The sequence below is a fragment of the Somniosus microcephalus genome, chromosome 10 (assembly GCF_052327205.1).
Source record: "Somniosus microcephalus isolate GS21.2 chromosome 10, FLI_Smic_1.0, whole genome shotgun sequence".
NCBI lineage: Eukaryota > Metazoa > Chordata > Chondrichthyes > Squaliformes > Somniosidae > Somniosus > Somniosus microcephalus.
This window is the reverse complement of record NC_140996.1, coordinates 191,956,498-191,977,690: the sequence shown is the minus strand read 5'-3', so window position 1 is coordinate 191,977,690 and position 21,193 is coordinate 191,956,498. Positions and strand designations below refer to the sequence as shown.

The 21,193-nt window shown below is 37.6% G+C and overlaps 1 protein-coding gene and 1 long non-coding RNA gene across 2 annotated transcripts in view; one reads left to right on the top strand and one right to left on the bottom strand.

The window, feature by feature from the left end:
* Window positions 1-21,193, bottom strand: part of LOC147111952 (uncharacterized) — a 362,777-nt gene that overhangs the window by 305,718 nt on the left and 35,866 nt on the right. The window lies entirely within an intron of this gene.
* On the top strand, window positions 704-20,648 carry LOC147111956 (uncharacterized; the record flags this gene model as incomplete). Its single annotated transcript, XM_085999878.1, is given in 8 exon segments — window positions 704-926; window positions 1,830-3,356; window positions 3,564-5,924; window positions 6,111-6,911; window positions 7,105-7,163; window positions 7,811-13,526; window positions 15,561-16,181; window positions 16,362-20,648. Coding segments are annotated over 8 exon segments (15,579 nt in total), but the record flags the coding sequence as incomplete, so codon positions are not given.

Genomic DNA, 21,193 nt, shown 5'->3' with positions numbered 1-21,193 from the left:
CAACTCCATATGAAGAATCAGTGGCAATAATGATTGCTACAGGACCAACGTTGCCTCCAGTAATCAAAGCTGGTGGAGCACAAATAGAGCCTGTGGGTATGGAAACAACTTTCATTGAAGATGAGGCTAGAGACAAATTGAAATGGCACATTATACAGAAGCTGTGTCTCGAAATTAAGCTGGAGTGCTTACCTGAAATGGTAACGGAGTTCTACAAAAGCACCTATCCTTCAAAATCAAAGAAACCTTTGCCAAAGCTTATTGTACTTGGTAAAGGATTGAAAAAACCAAGACCATGTTATTTACAATTTGTTGAACAGGACGCTGTTGATCACTTGGAGTTGAATTTAAAGCATAAACAGATTACCTATCTCTGGAGATTTCCAACTCTATATGAAGAATCAGTAGCAATGATGATTCCTAAAGGACCACCGTTGCCTCCAGTAATCAAAGCTGGTGGAGCTCAAATAGAGCCTATGGGTATGGAAACAACTTTCATTAAAAATGAAACAAGAGACAGGCTAGAATGGCACATTCTACAGAAACAACTCGAGAACAACTTGGGCTTACCATTACATATTCAGAAATCAAATGATGCATTCATTCCATCTGCTCCAAAACTGGTTCCCTCCCAGCTAAAACCACAGCCTGCTTTTTCAGTAGTCATTGTTCCAACTGAGCTGGAATTTCTTCATGATGAGCATAAGAAAATATTGGAGATGAATACAAAGAAAAAGATCATAAATTGCAAGTGGGGTCTTCCCAAGCTTATCCAGTCATCTTTGAATAAGTTTATGGCTACTGCTGCAGATGTATCCAGCAATATTAATGTGGGCAATAAAGAAAATAAAATGGTTCCTCAACACACATTTCCAACAATCAAAAGGCGGAAATTATCCACATTACAATATGAAAAGGGTGGCAGGAGCAAGAAAACAAAGAAACTAGATGAGGATTTGTTTCTTGCTAGCTTCAAACCAGAATGGAAATACAAACTAGAGATCTGTTCAACAAAGCTGTGTCTAGAAATTAAGCTGGAGTGCTTACCTGAAATGGTAACGGAGTTCTACAAAAGCACCTATCCTTCAAAATCAAAGAAACCTTTGCCAAAGCTTATTGTACTTGGTAAAGGATTGAAAAAACCAAGACCATGTTATTTACAATTTGTTGAACAGGACGCTGTTGATCACTTGGAGTTGAATTTAAAGCATAAACAGATTACCTATCTCTGGAGATTTCCAACTCTATATGAAGAATCAGTAGCAATGATGATTCCTAAAGGACCACCGTTGCCTCCAGTAATCAAAGCTGGTGGAGCTCAAATAGAGCCTATGGGTATGGAAACAACTTTCATTAAAAATGAAACAAGAGACAGGCTAGAATGGCACATTCTACAGAAACAACTCGAGAACAACTTGGGCTTACCATTACATATTCAGAAATCAAATGATGCATTCATTCCATCTGCTCCAAAACTGGTTCCCTCCCAGCTAAAACCACAGCCTGCTTTTTCAGTAGTCATTGTTCCAACTGAGCTGGAATTTCTTCATGATGAGCATAAGAAAATATTGGAGATGAATACAAAGAAAAAGATCATAAATTGCAAGTGGGGTCTTCCCAAGCTTATCCAGTCATCTTTGAATAAGTTTATGACTACTGCTGCAGATGTATCCAGCAATATTAATGTGGGCAATAAAGAAAATAAAATGGTTCCTCAACACACATTTCCAACAATCAAAAGGCGGAAATTATCCACATTACAATATGAAAAGGGTGGCAGGAGCAAGAAAACAAAGAAACTAGATGAGGATTTGTTTCTTGCTAGCTTCAAACCAGAATGGAAATACAAACTAGAGATCTGTTCAACAAAGCTGTGTCTAGAAATTAAGCTGGAGTGCTTACCTGAAATGGTAACGGAGTTCTACAAAAGCACCTATCCTTCAAAATCAAAGAAACCTTTGCCAAAGCTTATTGTACTTGGTAAAGGATTGAAAAAACCAAGACCATGTTATTTACAATTTGTTGAACAGGACGCTGTTGATCACTTGGAGTTGAATTTAAAGCATAAACAGATTACCTATCTCTGGAGATTTCCAACTCTATATGAAGAATCAGTAGCAATGATGATTCCTAAAGGACCACCGTTGCCTCCAGTAATCAAAGCTGGTGGAGCTCAAATAGAGCCTATGGGTATGGAAACAACTTTCATTAAAAATGAAACAAGAGACAGGCTAGAATGGCACATTCTACAGAAACAACTCGAGAACAACTTGGGCTTACCATTACATATTCAGAAATCAAATGATGCATTCATTCCATCTGCTCCAAAACTGGTTCCCTCCCAGCTAAAACCACAGCCTGCTTTTTCAGTAGTCATTGTTCCAACTGAGCTGGAATTTCTTCATGATGAGCATAAGAAAATATTGGAGATGAATACAAAGAAAAAGATCATAAATTGCAAGTGGGGTCTTCCCAAGCTTATCCAGTCATCTTTGAATAAGTTTATGGCTACTGCTGCAGATGTATCCAGCAATATTAATGTGGGCAATAAAGAAAATAAAATGGTTCCTCAACACACATTTCCAACAATCAAAAGGCGGAAATTATCCACATTACAATATGAAAAGGGTGGCAGGAGCAAGAAAACAAAGAAACTAGATGAGGATTTGTTTCTTGCTAGCTTCAAACCAGAATGGAAATACAAACTAGAGATCTGTTCAACAAAGCTGTGTCTAGAAATTAAGCTGGAGTGCTTACCTGAAATGGTAACGGAGTTCTACAAAAGCACCTATCCTTCAAAATCAAAGAAACCTTTGCCAAAGCTTATTGTACTTGGTAAAGGATTGAAAAAACCAAGACCATGTTATTTACAATTTGTTGAACAGGACGTTGTTGATCACTTGGAGTTGAATTTAAAGCATAAACAGATTACCTATCTCTGGAGCTTTCCAACTCTATATGAAGAATCAGTAGCAATGATGATTCCTAAAGGACCACCGTTGCCTCCAGTAATCAAAGCTGGTGGAGCTCAAATAGAGCCTATGGGTATGGAAACAACTTTCATTAAAAATGAAACAAGAGACAGGCTAGAATGGCACATTCTACAGAAACAACTCGAGAACAACTTGGGCTTACCATTACATATTCAGAAATCAAATGATGCATTCATTCCATCTGCTCCAAAACTGGTTCCCTCCCAGCTAAAACCACAGCCTGCTTTTTCAGTAGTCATTGTTCCAACTGAGCTGGAATTTCTTCATGATGAGCATAAGAAAATATTGGAGATGAATACAAAGAAAAAGATCATAAATTGCAAGTGGGGTCTTCCCAAGCTTATCCAGTCATCTTTGAATAAGTTTATGACTACTGCTGCAGATGTATCCAGCAATATTAATGTGGGCAATAAAGAAAAGAAAATGGTTCCTCAACACACATTTCCAACAATCAAAAGGCGGAAATTATCCACATTACAATATGAAAAGGGTGGCAGGAGCAAGAAAACAAAGAAACTAGATGAGGATTTGTTTCTTGCTAGCTTCAAACCAGAATGGAAATACAAACTAGAGATCTGTTCAACAAAGCTGTGTCTAGAAATTAAGCTGGAGTGCTTACCTGAAATGGTAACGGAGTTCTACAAAAGCACCTATCCTTCAAAATCAAAGAAACCTTTGCCAAAGCTTATTGTACTTGGTAAAGGATTGAAAAAACCAAGACCATGTTATTTACAATTTGTTGAACAGGACGCTGTTGATCACTTGGAGTTGAATTTAAAGCATAAACAGATTACCTATCTCTGGAGATTTCCAACTCTATATGAAGAATCAGTAGCAATGATGATTCCTAAAGGACCACCGTTGCCTCCAGTAATCAAAGCTGGTGGAGCTCAAATAGAGCCTATGGGTATGGAAACAACTTTCATTAAAAATGAAACAAGAGACAGGCTAGAATGGCACATTCTACAGAAACAACTCGAGAACAACTTGGGCTTACCATTACATATTCAGAAATCAAATGATGCATTCATTCCACCTGCTCCAAAACTGGTTCCCTCCCAGCTAAAACCACAGCCTGCTTTTTCAGTAGTCATTGTTCCAACTGAGCTGGAATTTCTTCATGATGAGCATAAGAAAATATTGGAGATGAATACAAAGAAAAAGATCATAAATTGCAAGTGGGGTCTTCCCAAGCTTATCCAGTCATCTTTGAATAAGTTTATGACTACTGCTGCAGATGTATCCAGCAATATTAATGTGGGCAATAAAGAAAAGAAAATGGTTCCTCAACACACATTTCCAACAATCAAAAGGCGGAAATTATCCACATTACAATATGAAAAGGGTGGCAGGAGCAAGAAAACAAAGAAACTAGATGAGGATTTGTTTCTTGCTAGCTTCAAACCAGAATGGAAATACAAACTAGAGATCTGTTCAACAAAGCTGTGTCTAGAAATTAAGCTGGAGTGCTTACCTGAAATGGTAACGGAGTTCTACAAAAGCACCTATCCTTCAAAATCAAAGAAACCTTTGCCAAAGCTTATTGTACTTGGTAAAGGATTGAAAAAACCAAGACCATGTTATTTACAATTTGTTGAACAGGACGCTGTTGATCACTTGGAGTTGAATTTAAAGCATAAACAGATTACCTATCTCTGGAGATTTCCAACTCTATATGAAGAATCAGTAGCAATGATGATTCCTAAAGGACCACCGTTGCCTCCAGTAATCAAAGCTGGTGGAGCTCAAATAGAGCCTATGGGTATGGAAACAACTTTCATTAAAAATGAAACAAGAGACAGGCTAGAATGGCACATTCTACAGAAACAACTCGAGAACAACTTGGGCTTACCATTACATATTCAGAAATCAAATGATGCATTCATTCCATCTGCTCCAAAACTGGTTCCCTCCCAGCTAAAACCACAGCCTGCTTTTTCAGTAATCATTGTTCCAACTGAGCTGGAATTTCTTCATGATGAGCATAAGAAAATATTGGAGATGAATACAAAGAAAAAGATCATAAATTGCAAGTGGGGTCTTCCCAAGCTTATCCAGTCATCTTTGAATAAGTTTATGGCTACTGCTGCAGATGTATCCAGCAATATTAATGTGGGCAATAAAGAAAATAAAATGGTTCCTCAACACACATTTCCAACAATCAAAAGGCGGAAATTATCCACATTACAATATGAAAAGGGTGGCAGGAGCAAGAAAACAAAGAAACTAGATGAGGATTTGTTTCTTGCTAGCTTCAAACCAGAATGGAAATACAAACTAGAGATCTGTTCAACAAAGCTGTGTCTAGAAATTAAGCTGGAGTGCTTACCTGAAATGGTAACGGAGTTCTACAAAAGCACCTATCCTTCAAAATCAAAGAAACCTTTGCCAAAGCTTATTGTACTTGGTAAAGGATTGAAAAAACCAAGACCATGTTATTTACAATTTGTTGAACAGGACGCTGTTGATCACTTGGAGTTGAATTTAAAGCATAAACAGATTACCTATCTCTGGAGATTTCCAACTCTATATGAAGAATCAGTAGCAATGATGATTCCTAAAGGACCACCGTTGCCTCCAGTAATCAAAGCTGGTGGAGCTCAAATAGAGCCTATGGGTATGGAAACAACTTTCATTAAAAATGAAACAAGAGACAGGCTAGAATGGCACATTCTACAGAAACAACTCGAGAACAACTTGGGCTTACCATTACATATTCAGAAATCAAATGATGCATTCATTCCATCTGCTCCAAAACTGGTTCCCTCCCAGCTAAAACCACAGCCTGCTTTTTCAGTAGTCATTGTTCCAACTGAGCTGGAATTTCTTCATGATGAGCATAAGAAAATATTGGAGATGAATACAAAGAAAAAGATCATAAATTGCAAGTGGGGTCTTCCCAAGCTTATCCAGTCATCTTTGAATAAGTTTATGACTACTGCTGCAGATGTATCCAGCAATATTAATGTGGGCAATAAAGAAAATAAAATGGTTCCTCAACACACATTTCCAACAATCAAAAGGCGGAAATTATCCACATTACAATATGAAAAGGGTGGCAGGAGCAAGAAAACAAAGAAACTAGATGAGGATTTGTTTCTTGCTAGCTTCAAACCAGAATGGAAATACAAACTAGAGATCTGTTCAACAAAGCTGTGTCTAGAAATTAAGCTGGAGTGCTTACCTGAAATGGTAACGGAGTTCTACAAAAGCACCTATCCTTCAAAATCAAAGAAACCTTTGCCAAAGCTTATTGTACTTGGTAAAGGATTGAAAAAACCAAGACCATGTTATTTACAATTTGTTGAACAGGACGCTGTTGATCACTTGGAGTTGAATTTAAAGCATAAACAGATTACCTATCTCTGGAGATTTCCAACTCTATATGAAGAATCAGTAGCAATGATGATTCCTAAAGGACCACCGTTGCCTCCAGTAATCAAAGCTGGTGGAGCTCAAATAGAGCCTATGGGTATGGAAACAACTTTCATTAAAAATGAAACAAGAGACAGGCTAGAATGGCACATTCTACAGAAACAACTCGAGAACAACTTGGGCTTACCATTACATATTCAGAAATCAAATGATGCATTCATTCCATCTGCTCCAAAACTGGTTCCCTCCCAGCTAAAACCACAGCCTGCTTTTTCAGTAGTCATTGTTCCAACTGAGCTGGAATTTCTTCATGATGAGCATAAGAAAATATTGGAGATGAATACAAAGAAAAAGATCATAAATTGCAAGTGGGGTCTTCCCAAGCTTATCCAGTCATCTTTGAATAAGTTTATGGCTACTGCTGCAGATGTATCCAGCAATATTAATGTGGGCAATAAAGAAAATAAAATGGTTCCTCAACACACATTTCCAACAATCAAAAGGCGGAAATTATCCACATTACAATATGAAAAGGGTGGCAGGAGCAAGAAAACAAAGAAACTAGATGAGGATTTGTTTCTTGCTAGCTTCAAACCAGAATGGAAATACAAACTAGAGATCTGTTCAACAAAGCTGTGTCTAGAAATTAAGCTGGAGTGCTTACCTGAAATGGTAACGGAGTTCTACAAAAGCACCTATCCTTCAAAATCAAAGAAACCTTTGCCAAAGCTTATTGTACTTGGTAAAGGATTGAAAAAACCAAGACCATGTTATTTACAATTTGTTGAACAGGACGTTGTTGATCACTTGGAGTTGAATTTAAAGCATAAACAGATTACCTATCTCTGGAGCTTTCCAACTCTATATGAAGAATCAGTAGCAATGATGATTCCTAAAGGACCACCGTTGCCTCCAGTAATCAAAGCTGGTGGAGCTCAAATAGAGCCTATGGGTATGGAAACAACTTTCATTAAAAATGAAACAAGAGACAGGCTAGAATGGCACATTCTACAGAAACAACTCGAGAACAACTTGGGCTTACCATTACATATTCAGAAATCAAATGATGCATTCATTCCATCTGCTCCAAAACTGGTTCCCTCCCAGCTAAAACCACAGCCTGCTTTTTCAGTAGTCATTGTTCCAACTGAGCTGGAATTTCTTCATGATGAGCATAAGAAAATATTGGAGATGAATACAAAGAAAAAGATCATAAATTGCAAGTGGGGTCTTCCCAAGCTTATCCAGTCATCTTTGAATAAGTTTATGACTACTGCTGCAGATGTATCCAGCAATATTAATGTGGGCAATAAAGAAAAGAAAATGGTTCCTCAACACACATTTCCAACAATCAAAAGGCGGAAATTATCCACATTACAATATGAAAAGGGTGGCAGGAGCAAGAAAACAAAGAAACTAGATGAGGATTTGTTTCTTGCTAGCTTCAAACCAGAATGGAAATACAAACTAGAGATCTGTTCAACAAAGCTGTGTCTAGAAATTAAGCTGGAGTGCTTACCTGAAATGGTAACGGAGTTCTACAAAAGCACCTATCCTTCAAAATCAAAGAAACCTTTGCCAAAGCTTATTGTACTTGGTAAAGGATTGAAAAAACCAAGACCATGTTATTTACAATTTGTTGAACAGGACGCTGTTGATCACTTGGAGTTGAATTTAAAGCATAAACAGATTACCTATCTCTGGAGATTTCCAACTCTATATGAAGAATCAGTAGCAATGATGATTCCTAAAGGACCACCGTTGCCTCCAGTAATCAAAGCTGGTGGAGCTCAAATAGAGCCTATGGGTATGGAAACAACTTTCATTAAAAATGAAACAAGAGACAGGCTAGAATGGCACATTCTACAGAAACAACTCGAGAACAACTTGGGCTTACCATTACATATTCAGAAATCAAATGATGCATTCATTCCACCTGCTCCAAAACTGGTTCCCTCCCAGCTAAAACCACAGCCTGCTTTTTCAGTAGTCATTGTTCCAACTGAGCTGGAATTTCTTCATGATGAGCATAAGAAAATATTGGAGATGAATACAAAGAAAAAGATCATAAATTGCAAGTGGGGTCTTCCCAAGCTTATCCAGTCATCTTTGAATAAGTTTATGACTACTGCTGCAGATGTATCCAGCAATATTAATGTGGGCAATAAAGAAAATAAAATGGTTCCTCAACACACATTTCCAACAATCAAAAGGCGGAAATTATCCACATTACAATATGAAAAGGGTGGCAGGAGCAAGAAAACAAAGAAACTAGATGAGGATTTGTTTCTTGCTAGCTTCAAACCAGAATGGAAATACAAACTAGAGATCTGTTCAACAAAGCTGTGTCTAGAAATTAAGCTGGAGTGCTTACCTGAAATGGTAACGGAGTTCTACAAAAGCACCTATCCTTCAAAATCAAAGAAACCTTTGCCAAAGCTTATTGTACTTGGTAAAGGATTGAAAAAACCAAGACCATGTTATTTACAATTTGTTGAACAGGACGCTGTTGATCACTTGGAGTTGAATTTAAAGCATAAACAGATTACCTATCTCTGGAGATTTCCAACTCTATATGAAGAATCAGTAGCAATGATGATTCCTAAAGGACCACCGTTGCCTCCAGTAATCAAAGCTGGTGGAGCTCAAATAGAGCCTATGGGTATGGAAACAACTTTCATTAAAAATGAAACAAGAGACAGGCTAGAATGGCACATTCTACAGAAACAACTCGAGAACAACTTGGGCTTACCATTACATATTCAGAAATCAAATGATGCATTCATTCCACCTGCTCCAAAACTGGTTCCCTCCCAGCTAAAACCACAGCCTGCTTTTTCAGTAGTCATTGTTCCAACTGAGCTGGAATTTCTTCATGATGAGCATAAGAAAATATTGGAGATGAATACAAAGAAAAAGATCATAAATTGCAAGTGGGGTCTTCCCAAGCTTATCCAGTCATCTTTGAATAAGTTTATGACTACTGCTGCAGATGTATCCAGCAATATTAATGTGGGCAATAAAGAAAAGAAAATGGTTCCTCAACACACATTTCCAACAATCAAAAGGCGGAAATTATCCACATTACAATATGAAAAGGGTGGCAGGAGCAAGAAAACAAAGAAACTAGATGAAGATTTGTTTCTTGCTAGCTTCAAACCAGAATGGAAATACAAACTAGAGATCTGTTCAACAAAGCTGTGTCTAGAAATTAAGCTGGAGTGCTTACCTGAAATGGTAACAGAGTTCTACAAAAGCACCTATCCTTCAAAATCAAAGAAACCTTTGCCAAAGCTTATTGTACTTGGTAAAGGATTGAAAAAACCAAGACCATGTTATTTACAATTTGTTGAACAGGACGCTGTTGATCACTTGGAGTTGAATTTAAAGCATAAACAGATTACCTATCTCTGGAGATTTCCAACTCTATATGAAGAATCAGTAGCAATGATGAGTCCTAAAGGACCACCGTTGCCTCCAGTAATCAAAGCTGGTGGAGCTCAAATAGAGCCTATGGGTATGGAAACAACTTTCATTAAAAATGAAACAAGAGACAGGCTAGAATGGCACATTCTACAGAAACAACTCGAGAACAACTTGGGCTTACCATTACATATTCAGAAATCAAATGATGCATTCATTTCATCTGCTCCAAAACTGGTTCCCTCCCAGCTAAAACCACAGCCTGCTTTTTCAGTAGTCATTGTTCCAACTGAGCTGGAATTTCTTCATGATGAGCATAAGAAAATATTGGAGATGAATACAAAGAAAAAGATCATAAATTGCAAGTGGGGTCTTCCCAAGCTTATCCAGTCATCTTTGAATAAGTTTATGACTACTGCTGCAGATGTATCCAGCAATATTAATGTGGGCAATAAAGAAAAGAAAATGGTTCCTCAACACACATTTCCAACAATCAAAAGGCGGAAATTATCCACATTACAATATGAAAAGGGTGGCAGGAGCAAGAAAACAAAGAAACTAGATGAGGATTTGTTTCTTGCTAGCTTCAAACCAGAATGGAAATACAAACTAGAGATCTGTTCAACAAAGCTGTGTCTAGAAATTAAGCTGGAGTGCTTACCTGAAATGGTAACGGAGTTCTACAAAAGCACCTATCCTTCAAAATCAAAGAAACCTTTGCCAAAGCTTATTGTACTTGGTAAAGGATTGAAAAAACCAAGACCATGTTATTTACAATTTGTTGAACAGGACGCTGTTGATCACTTGGAGTTGAATTTAAAGCATAAACAGATTACCTATCTCTGGAGATTTCCAACTCTATATGAAGAATCAGTAGCAATGATGAGTCCTAAAGGACCACCGTTGCCTCCAGTAATCAAAGCTGGTGGAGCTCAAATAGAGCCTATGGGTATGGAAACAACTTTCATTAAAAATGAAACAAGAGACAGGCTAGAATGGCACATTCTACAGAAACAACTCGAGAACAACTTGGGCTTACCATTACATATTCAGAAATCAAATGATGCATTCATTCCATCTGCTCCAAAACTGGTTCCCTCCCAGCTAAAACCACAGCCTGCTTTTTCAGTAGTCATTGTTCCAACTGAGCTGGAATTTCTTCATGATGAGCATAAGAAAATATTGGAGATGAATACAAAGAAAAAGATCATAAATTGCAAGTGGGGTCTTCCCAAGCTTATCCAGTCATCTTTGAATAAGTTTATGACTACTGCTGCAGATGTATCCAGCAATATTAATGTGGGCAATAAAGAAAATAAAATGGTTCCTCAACACACATTTCCAACAATCAAAAGGCGGAAATTATCCACATTACAATATGAAAAGGGTGGCAGGAGCAAGAAAACAAAGAAACTAGATGAGGATTTGTTTCTTACTAGCTTCAAACCAGAATGGAAATACAAACTAGAGATCTGTTCAACAAAGCTGTGTCTAGAAATTAAGCTGGAGTGCTTACCTGAAATGGTAACGGAGTTCTACAAAAGCACCTATCCTTCAAAATCAAAGAAACCTTTGCCAAAGCTTATTGTACTTGGTAAAGGATTGAAAAAACCAAGACCATGTTATTTACAATTTGTTGAACAGGACGCTGTTGATCACTTGGAGTTGAATTTAAAGCATAAACAGATTACCTATCTCTGGAGATTTCCAACTCTATATGAAGAATCAGTAGCAATGATGATTCCTAAAGGACCACCGTTGCCTCCAGTAATCAAAGCTGGTGGAGCTCAAATAGAGCCTATGGGTATGGAAACAACTTTCATTAAAAATGAAACAAGAGACAGGCTAGAATGGCACATTCTACAGAAACAACTCGAGAACAACTTGGGCTTACCATTACATATTCAGAAATCAAATGATGCATTCATTCCATCTGCTCCAAAACTGGTTCCCTCCCAGCTAAAACCACAGCCTGCTTTTTCAGTAGTCATTGTTCCAACTGAGCTGGAATTTCTTCATGATGAGCATAAGAAAATATTGGAGATGAATACAAAGAAAAAGATCATAAATTGCAAGTGGGGTCTTCCCAAGCTTATCCAGTCATCTTTGAATAAGTTTATGACTACTGCTGCAGATGTATCCAGCAATATTAATGTGGGCAATAAAGAAAAGAAAATGGTTCCTCAACACACATTTCCAACAATCAAAAGGCGGAAATTATCCACATTACAATATGAAAAGGGTGGCAGGAGCAAGAAAACAAAGAAACTAGATGAAGATTTGTTTCTTGCTAGCTTCAAACCAGAATGGAAATACAAACTAGAGATCTGTTCAACAAAGCTGTGTCTAGAAATTAAGCTGGAGTGCTTACCTGAAATGGTAACAGAGTTCTACAAAAGCACCTATCCTTCAAAATCAAAGAAACCTTTGCCAAAGCTTATTGTACTTGGTAAAGGATTGAAAAAACCAAGACCATGTTATTTACAATTTGTTGAACAGGACGCTGTTGATCACTTGGAGTTGAATTTAAAGCATAAACAGATTACCTATCTCTGGAGATTTCCAACTCTATATGAAGAATCAGTAGCAATGATGAGTCCTAAAGGACCACCGTTGCCTCCAGTAATCAAAGCTGGTGGAGCTCAAATAGAGCCTATGGGTATGGAAACAACTTTCATTAAAAATGAAACAAGAGACAGGCTAGAATGGCACATTCTACAGAAACAACTCGAGAACAACTTGGGCTTACCATTACATATTCAGAAATCAAATGATGCATTCATTCCATCTGCTCCAAAACTGGTTCCCTCCCAGCTAAAACCACAGCCTGCTTTTTCAGTAGTCATTGTTCCAACTGAGCTGGAATTTCTTCATGATGAGCATAAGAAAATATTGGAGATGAATACAAAGAAAAAGATCATAAATTGCAAGTGGGGTCTTCCCAAGCTTATCCAGTCATCTTTGAATAAGTTTATGACTACTGCTGCAGATGTATCCAGCAATATTAATGTGGGCAATAAAGAAAATAAAATGGTTCCTCAACACACATTTCCAACAATCAAAAGGCGGAAATTATCCACATTACAATATGAAAAGGGTGGCAGGAGCAAGAAAACAAAGAAACTAGATGAGGATTTGTTTCTTGCTAGCTTCAAACCAGAATGGAAATACAAACTAGAGATCTGTTCAACAAAGCTGTGTCTAGAAATTAAGCTGGAGTGCTTACCTGAAATGGTAACGGAGTTCTACAAAAGCACCTATCCTTCAAAATCAAAGAAACCTTTGCCAAAGCTTATTGTACTTGGTAAAGGATTGAAAAAACCAAGACCATGTTATTTACAATTTGTTGAACAGGACGCTGTTGATCACTTGGAGTTGAATTTAAAGCATAAACAGATTACCTATCTCTGGAGATTTCCAACTCTATATGAAGAATCAGTAGCAATGATGAGTCCTAAAGGACCACCGTTGCCTCCAGTAATCAAAGCTGGTGGAGCTCAAATAGAGCCTATGGGTATGGAAACAACTTTCATTAAAAATGAAACAAGAGACAGGCTAGAATGGCACATTCTACAGAAACAACTCGAGAACAACTTGGGCTTACCATTACATATTCAGAAATCAAATGATGCATTCATTCCATCTGCTCCAAAACTGGTTCCCTCCCAGCTAAAACCACAGCCTGCTTTTTCAGTAGTCATTGTTCCAACTGAGCTGGAATTTCTTCATGATGAGCATAAGAAAATATTGGAGATGAATACAAAGAAAAAGATCATAAATTGCAAGTGGGGTCTTCCCAAGCTTATCCAGTCATCTTTGAATAAGTTTATGACTACTGCTGCAGATGTATCCAGCAATATTAATGTGGGCAATAAAGAAAAGAAAATGGTTCCTCAACACACATTTCCAACAATCAAAAGGCGGAAATTATCCACATTACAATATGAAAAGGGTGGCAGGAGCAAGAAAACAAAGAAACTAGATGAGGATTTGTTTCTTGCTAGCTTCAAACCAGAATGGAAATACAAACTAGAGATCTGTTCAACAAAGCTGTGTCTAGAAATTAAGCTGGAGTGCTTACCTGAAATGGTAACGGAGTTCTACAAAAGCACCTATCCTTCAAAATCAAAGAAACCTTTGCCAAAGCTTATTGTACTTGGTAAAGGATTGAAAAAACCAAGACCATGTTATTTACAATTTGTTGAACAGGACGCTGTTGATCACTTGGAGTTGAATTTAAAGCATAAACAGATTACCTATCTCTGGAGATTTCCAACTCTATATGAAGAATCAGTAGCAATGATGAGTCCTAAAGGACCACCGTTGCCTCCAGTAATCAAAGCTGGTGGAGCTCAAATAGAGCCTATGGGTATGGAAACAACTTTCATTAAAAATGAAACAAGAGACAGGCTAGAATGGCACATTCTACAGAAACAACTCGAGAACAACTTGGGCTTACCATTACATATTCAGAAATCAAATGATGCATTCATTCCATCTGCTCCAAAACTGGTTCCCTCCCAGCTAAAACCACAGCCTGCTTTTTCAGTAGTCATTGTTCCAACTGAGCTGGAATTTCTTCATGATGAGCATAAGAAAATATTGGAGATGAATACAAAGAAAAAGATCATAAATTGCAAGTGGGGTCTTCCCAAGCTTATCCAGTCATCTTTGAATAAGTTTATGACTACTGCTGCAGATGTATCCAGCAATATTAATGTGGGCAATAAAGAAAAGAAAATGGTTCCTCAACACACATTTCCAACAATCAAAAGGCGGAAATTATCCACATTACAATATGAAAAGGGTGGCAGGAGCAAGAAAACAAAGAAACTAGATGAAGATTTGTTTCTTGCTAGCTTCAAACCAGAATGGAAATACAAACTAGAGATCTGTTCAACAAAGCTGTGTCTAGAAATTAAGCTGGAGTGCTTACCTGAAATGGTAACAGAGTTCTACAAAAGCACCTATCCTTCAAAATCAAAGAAACCTTTGCCAAAGCTTATTGTACTTGGTAAAGGATTGAAAAAACCAAGACCATGTTATTTACAATTTGTTGAACAGGACGCTGTTGATCACTTGGAGTTGAATTTAAAGCATAAACAGATTACCTATCTCTGGAGATTTCCAACTCTATATGAAGAATCAGTAGCAATGATGAGTCCTAAAGGACCACCGTTGCCTCCAGTAATCAAAGCTGGTGGAGCTCAAATAGAGCCTATGGGTATGGAAACAACTTTCATTAAAAATGAAACAAGAGACAGGCTAGAATGGCACATTCTACAGAAACAACTCGAGAACAACTTGGGCTTACCATTACATATTCAGAAATCAAATGATGCATTCATTCCATCTGCTCCAAAACTGGTTCCCTCCCAGCTAAAACCACAGCCTGCTTTTTCAGTAGTCATTGTTCCAACTGAGCTGGAATTTCTTCATGATGAGCATAAGAAAATATTGGAGATGAATACAAAGAAAAAGATCATAAATTGCAAGTGGGGTCTTCCCAAGCTTATCCAGTCATCTTTGAATAAGTTTATGACTACTGCTGCAGATGTATCCAGCAATATTAATGTGGGCAATAAAGAAAATAAAATGGTTCCTCAACACACATTTCCAACAATCAAAAGGCGGAAATTATCCACATTACAATATGAAAAGGGTGGCAGGAGCAAGAAAACAAAGAAACTAGATGAGGATTTGTTTCTTGCTAGCTTCAAACCAGAATGGAAATACAAACTAGAGATCTGTTCAACAAAGCTGTGTCTAGAAATTAAGCTGGAGTGCTTACCTGAAATGGTAACGGAGTTCTACAAAAGCACCTATCCTTCAAAATCAAAGAAACCTTTGCCAAAGCTTATTGTACTTGGTAAAGGATTGAAAAAACCAAGACCATGTTATTTACAATTTGTTGAACAGGACGCTGTTGATCACTTGGAGTTGAATTTAAAGCATAAACAGATTACCTATCTCTGGAGATTTCCAACTCTATATGAAGAATCAGTAGCAATGATGAGTCCTAAAGGACCACCGTTGCCTCCAGTAATCAAAGCTGGTGGAGCTCAAATAGAGCCTATGGGTATGGAAACAACTTTCATTAAAAATGAAACAAGAGACAGGCTAGAATGGCACATTCTACAGAAACAACTCGAGAACAACTTGGGCTTACCATTACATATTCAGAAATCAAATGATGCATTCATTCCATCTGCTCCAAAACTGGTTCCCTCCCAGCTAAAACCACAGCCTGCTTTTTCAGTAGTCATTGTTCCAACTGAGCTGGAATTTCTTCATGATGAGCATAAGAAAATATTGGAGATGAATACAAAGAAAAAGATCATAAATTGCAAGTGGGGTCTTCCCAAGCTTATCCAGTCATCTTTGAATAAGTTTATGACTACTGCTGCAGATGTATCCAGCAATATTAATGTGGGCAATAAAGAAAATAAAATGGTTCCTCAACACACATTTCCAACAATCAAAAGGCGGAAATTATCCACATTACAATATGAAAAGGGTGGCAGGAGCAAGAAAACAAAGAAACTAGATGAGGATTTGTTTCTTGCTAGCTTCAAACCAGAATGGAAATACAAACTAGAGATCTGTTCAACAAAGCTGTGTCTAGAAATTAAGCTGGAGTGCTTACCTGAAATGGTAACAGAGTTCTACAAAAGCACCTATCCTTCAAAATCAAAGAAACCTTTGCCAAAGCTTATTGTACTTGGTAAAGGATTGAAAAAACCAAGACCATGTTATTTACAATTTGTTGAACAGGACGCTGTTGATCACTTGGAGTTGAATTTAAAGCATAAACAGATTACCTATCTCTGGAGATTTCCAACTCTATATGAAGAATCAGTAGCAATGATGAGTCCTAAAGGACCACCGTTGCCTCCAGTAATCAAAGCTGGTGGAGCTCAAATAGAGCCTATGGGTATGGAAACAACTTTCATTAAAAATGAAACAAGAGACAGGCTAGAATGGCACATTCTACAGAAACAACTCGAGAACAACTTGGGCTTACCATTACATATTCAGAAATCAAATGATGCATTCATTCCATCTGCTCCAAAACTGGTTCCCTCCCAGCTAAAACCACAGCCTGCTTTTTCAGTAGTCATTGTTCCAACTGAGCTGGAATTTCTTCATGATGAGCATAAGAAAATATTGGAGATGAATACAAAGAAAAAGATCATAAATTGCAAGTGGGGTCTTCCCAAGCTTATCCAGTCATCTTTGAATAAGTTTATGACTACTGCTGCAGATGTATCCAGCAATATTAATGTGGGCAATAAAGAAAATAAAATGGTTCCTCAACACACATTTCCAACAATCAAAAGGTGGAAATTATCCACATTACAATATGAAAAGGGTGGCAGGAGCAAGAAAACAAAGAAACTAGATGAGGATTTGTTTCTTGCTAGCTTCAAACCAGAATGGAAATACAAACTAGAGATCTGTTCAACAAAGCTGTGTCTAGAAATTAAGCTGGAGTGCTTACCTGAAATGGTAACGGAGTTCTACAAAAGCACCTATCCTTCAAAATCAAAGAAACCTTTGCCAAAGCTTATTGTACTTGGTAAAGGATTGAAAAAACCAAGACCATGTTATTTACAATTTGTTGAACAGGACGCTGTTGATCACTTGGAGTTGAATTTAAAGCATAAACAGATTACCTATCTCTGGAGATTTCCAACTCTATATGAAGAATCAGTAGCAATGATGATTCTTAAAGGATCACCGTTGCCTCCAGTAATCAAAGCTGGTGGAGCTCAAATAGAGCCTATGGGTATGGAAACAACTTTCATTAAAAATGAAACAAGAGACAGGCTAGAATGGCACATTCTACAGAAACAACTCGAGAACAACTTGGGCTTACCATTACATATTCAGAAATCAAATGATGCATTCATTCCATCTGCTCCAAAACTGGTTCCCTCCCAGCTAAAACCACAGCCTGCTTTTTCAGTAGTCATTGTTCCAACTGAGCTGGAATTTCTTCATGATGAGCATAAGAAAATATTGGAGATGAATACAAAGAAAAAGATCATAAATTGCAAGTGGGGTCTTCCCAAGCTTATCCAGTCATCTTTGAATAAGTTTATGACTACTGCTGCAGATGTATCCAGCAATATTAATGTGGGCAATAAAGAAAATAAAATGGTTCCTCAACACACATTTCCAACAATCAAAAGGTGGAAATTATCCACATTACAATATGAAAAGGGTGGCAGGAGCAAGAAAACAAAGAAACTAGATGAGGATTTGTTTCTTGCTAGCTTCAAACCAGAATGGAAATACAAACTAGAGATCTGTTCAACAAAGCTGTGTCTTGAAATTAAGCTGGAGTGCTTACCTGAAATGGTAACGGAGTTCTACAAAAGCACCTATCCTTCAAAATCAAAGAAACCTTTGCCAAAGCTTATTGTACTTGGTAAAGGATTGAAAAAACCAAGACCATGTTATTTACAATTTGTTGAACAGGACGCTGTTGATCACTTGGAGTTGAATTTAAAGCATAAACAGATTACCTATCTCTGGAGATTTCCAACTCTATATGAAGAATCAGTAGCAATGATGATTCCTAAAGGACCACCGTTGCCTCCAGTAATCAAAGCTGGTGGAGCTCAAATAGAGCCTATGGGTATGGAAACAACTTTCATTAAAAATGAAACAAGAGACAGGCTAGAATGGCACATTCTACAGAAACAACTCGAGAACAACTTGGGCTTACCATTACATATTCAGAAATCAAATGATGCATTCATTCCATCTGCTCCAAAACTGGTTCCCTCCCAGCTAAAACCACAGCCTGCTTTTTCAGTAGTCATTGTTCCAACTGAGCTGGAATTTCTTCATGATGAGCATAAGAAAATATTGGAGATGAATACAAAGAAAAAGATCATAAATTGCAAGTGGGGTCTTCCCAAGCTTATCCAGTCATCTTTGAATAAGTTTATGACTACTGCTGCAGATGTATCCAGCAATATTAATGTGGGCAATAACGAAAATAAAATGGTTCCTCAACACACATTTCCAACAATCAAAAGGCGGAAATTATCCACATTACAATATGAAAAGGGTGGCAGGAGCAAGAAAACAAAGAAACTAGATGAGGATTTGTTTCTTGCTAGCTTCAAACCAGAATGGAAATACAAACTAGAGATCTGTTCAACAAAGCTGTGTCTAGAAATTAAGCTGGAGTGCTTACCTGAAATGGTAACGGAGTTCTACAAAAGCACCTACCCTTCAAAATCAAAGAAACCTTTGCCAAAGCTTATTGTACTTGGTAAAGGATTGAAAAAACCAAGACCATGTTATTTACAATTTGTTGAACAGGACGCTGTTGATCACTTGGAGTTGAATTTAAAGCATAAACAGATTACCTATCTCTGGAGATTTCCAACTCTATATGAAGAATCAGTAGCAATGATGATTCCTAAAGGACCACCGTTGCCTCCAGTAATCAAAGCTGGTGGAGCTCAAATAGAGCCTATGGGTATGGAAACAACTTTCATTAAAAATGAAACAAGAGACAGGCTAGAATGGCACATTCTACAGAAACAACTCGAGAACAACTTGGGCTTACCATTACATATTCAGAAATCAAATGATGCATTCATTCCATCTGCTCCAAAACTGGTTCCCTCCCAGCTAAAACCACAGCCTGCTTTTTCAGTAGTCATTGTTCCAACTGAGCTGGAATTTCTTCATGATGAGCATAAGAAAATATTGGAGATGAATACAAAGAAAAAGATCATAAATTGCAAGTGGGGTCTTCCCAAGCTTATCCAGTCATCTTTGAATAAGTTTATGACTACTGCTGCAGATGTATCCAGCAATATTAATGTGGGCAATAAAGAAAATAAAATGGTTCCTCAACACACATTTCCAACAATCAAAAGGCGGAAATTATCCACATTACAATATGAAAAGGGTGGCAGGAGCAAGAAAACAAAGAAACTAGATGAGGATTTGTTTCTTGCTAGCTTCAAACCAGAATGGAAATACAAACTAGAGATCTGTTCAACAAAGCTGTGTCTAGAAATTAAGCTGGAGTGCTTACCTGAAATGGTAACGGAGTTCTACAAAAGCACCTATCCTTCAAAATCAAAGAAACCTTTGCCAAAGCTTATTGTACTTGGTAAAGGATTGAAAAAACCAAGACCATGTTATTTACAATTTGTTGAACAGGACGCTGTTGATCACTTGGAGTTGAATTTAAAGCATAAACAGATTACCTATCTCTGGAGATTTCCAACTCTATATGAAGAATCAGTAGCAATGATGATTCCTAAAGGACCACCGTTGCCTCCAGTAATCAAAGCTGGTGGAGCTCAAATAGAGCCTATGGGTATGGAAACAACTTTCATTAAAAATGAAACAAGAGACAGGCTAGAATGGCACATTCTACAGAAACAACTCGAGAACAACTTGGGCTTACCATTACATATTCAGAAATCAAATGATGCATTCATTCCACCTGCTCCAAAACTGGTTCCCTCCCAGCTAAAACCACAGCCTGCTTTTTCAGTAGTCATTGTTCCAACTGAGCTGGAATTTCTTCATGATGAGCATAAGAAAATATTGGAGATGAATACAAAGAAAAAGATCATAAATTGCAAGTGGGGTCTTCCCAAGCTTATCCAGTCATCTTTGAATAAGTTTATGACTACTGCTGCAGATGTATCCAGCAATATTAATGTGGGCAATAAAGAAAATAAAATGGTTCCTCAACACACATTTCCAACAATCAAAAGGCGGAAATTATCCACATTACAATATGAAAAGGGTGGCAGGAGCAAGAAAACAAAGAAACTAGATGAGGATTTGTTTCTTGCTAGCTTCAAACCAGAATGGAAATACAAACTAGAGATCTGTTCAACAAAGCTGTGTCTAGAAATTAAGCTGGAGTGCTTACCTGAAATGGTAACGGAGTTCTACAAAAGCACCTATCCTTCAAAATCAAAGAAACCTTTGCCAAAGCTTATTGTACTTGGTAAAGGATTGAAAAAACCAAGACCATGTTATTTACAATTTGTTGAACAGGACGCTGTTGATCACTTGGAGTTGAATTTAAAGCATAAACAGATTACCTATCTCTGGAGATTTCCAACTCTATATGAAGAATCAGTAGCAATGATGATTCCTAAAGGACCACCGTTGCCTCCAGTAATCAAAGCTGGTGGAGCTCAAATAGAGCCTATGGGTATGGAAACAACTTTCATTAAAAATGAAACAAGAGACAGGCTAGAATGGCACATTCTACAGAAACAACTCGAGAACAACTTGGGCTTACCATTACATATTCAGAAATCAAATGATGCATTCATTCCACCTGCTCCAAAACTGGTTCCCTCCCAGCTAAAACCACAGCCTGCTTTTTCAGTAGTCATTGTTCC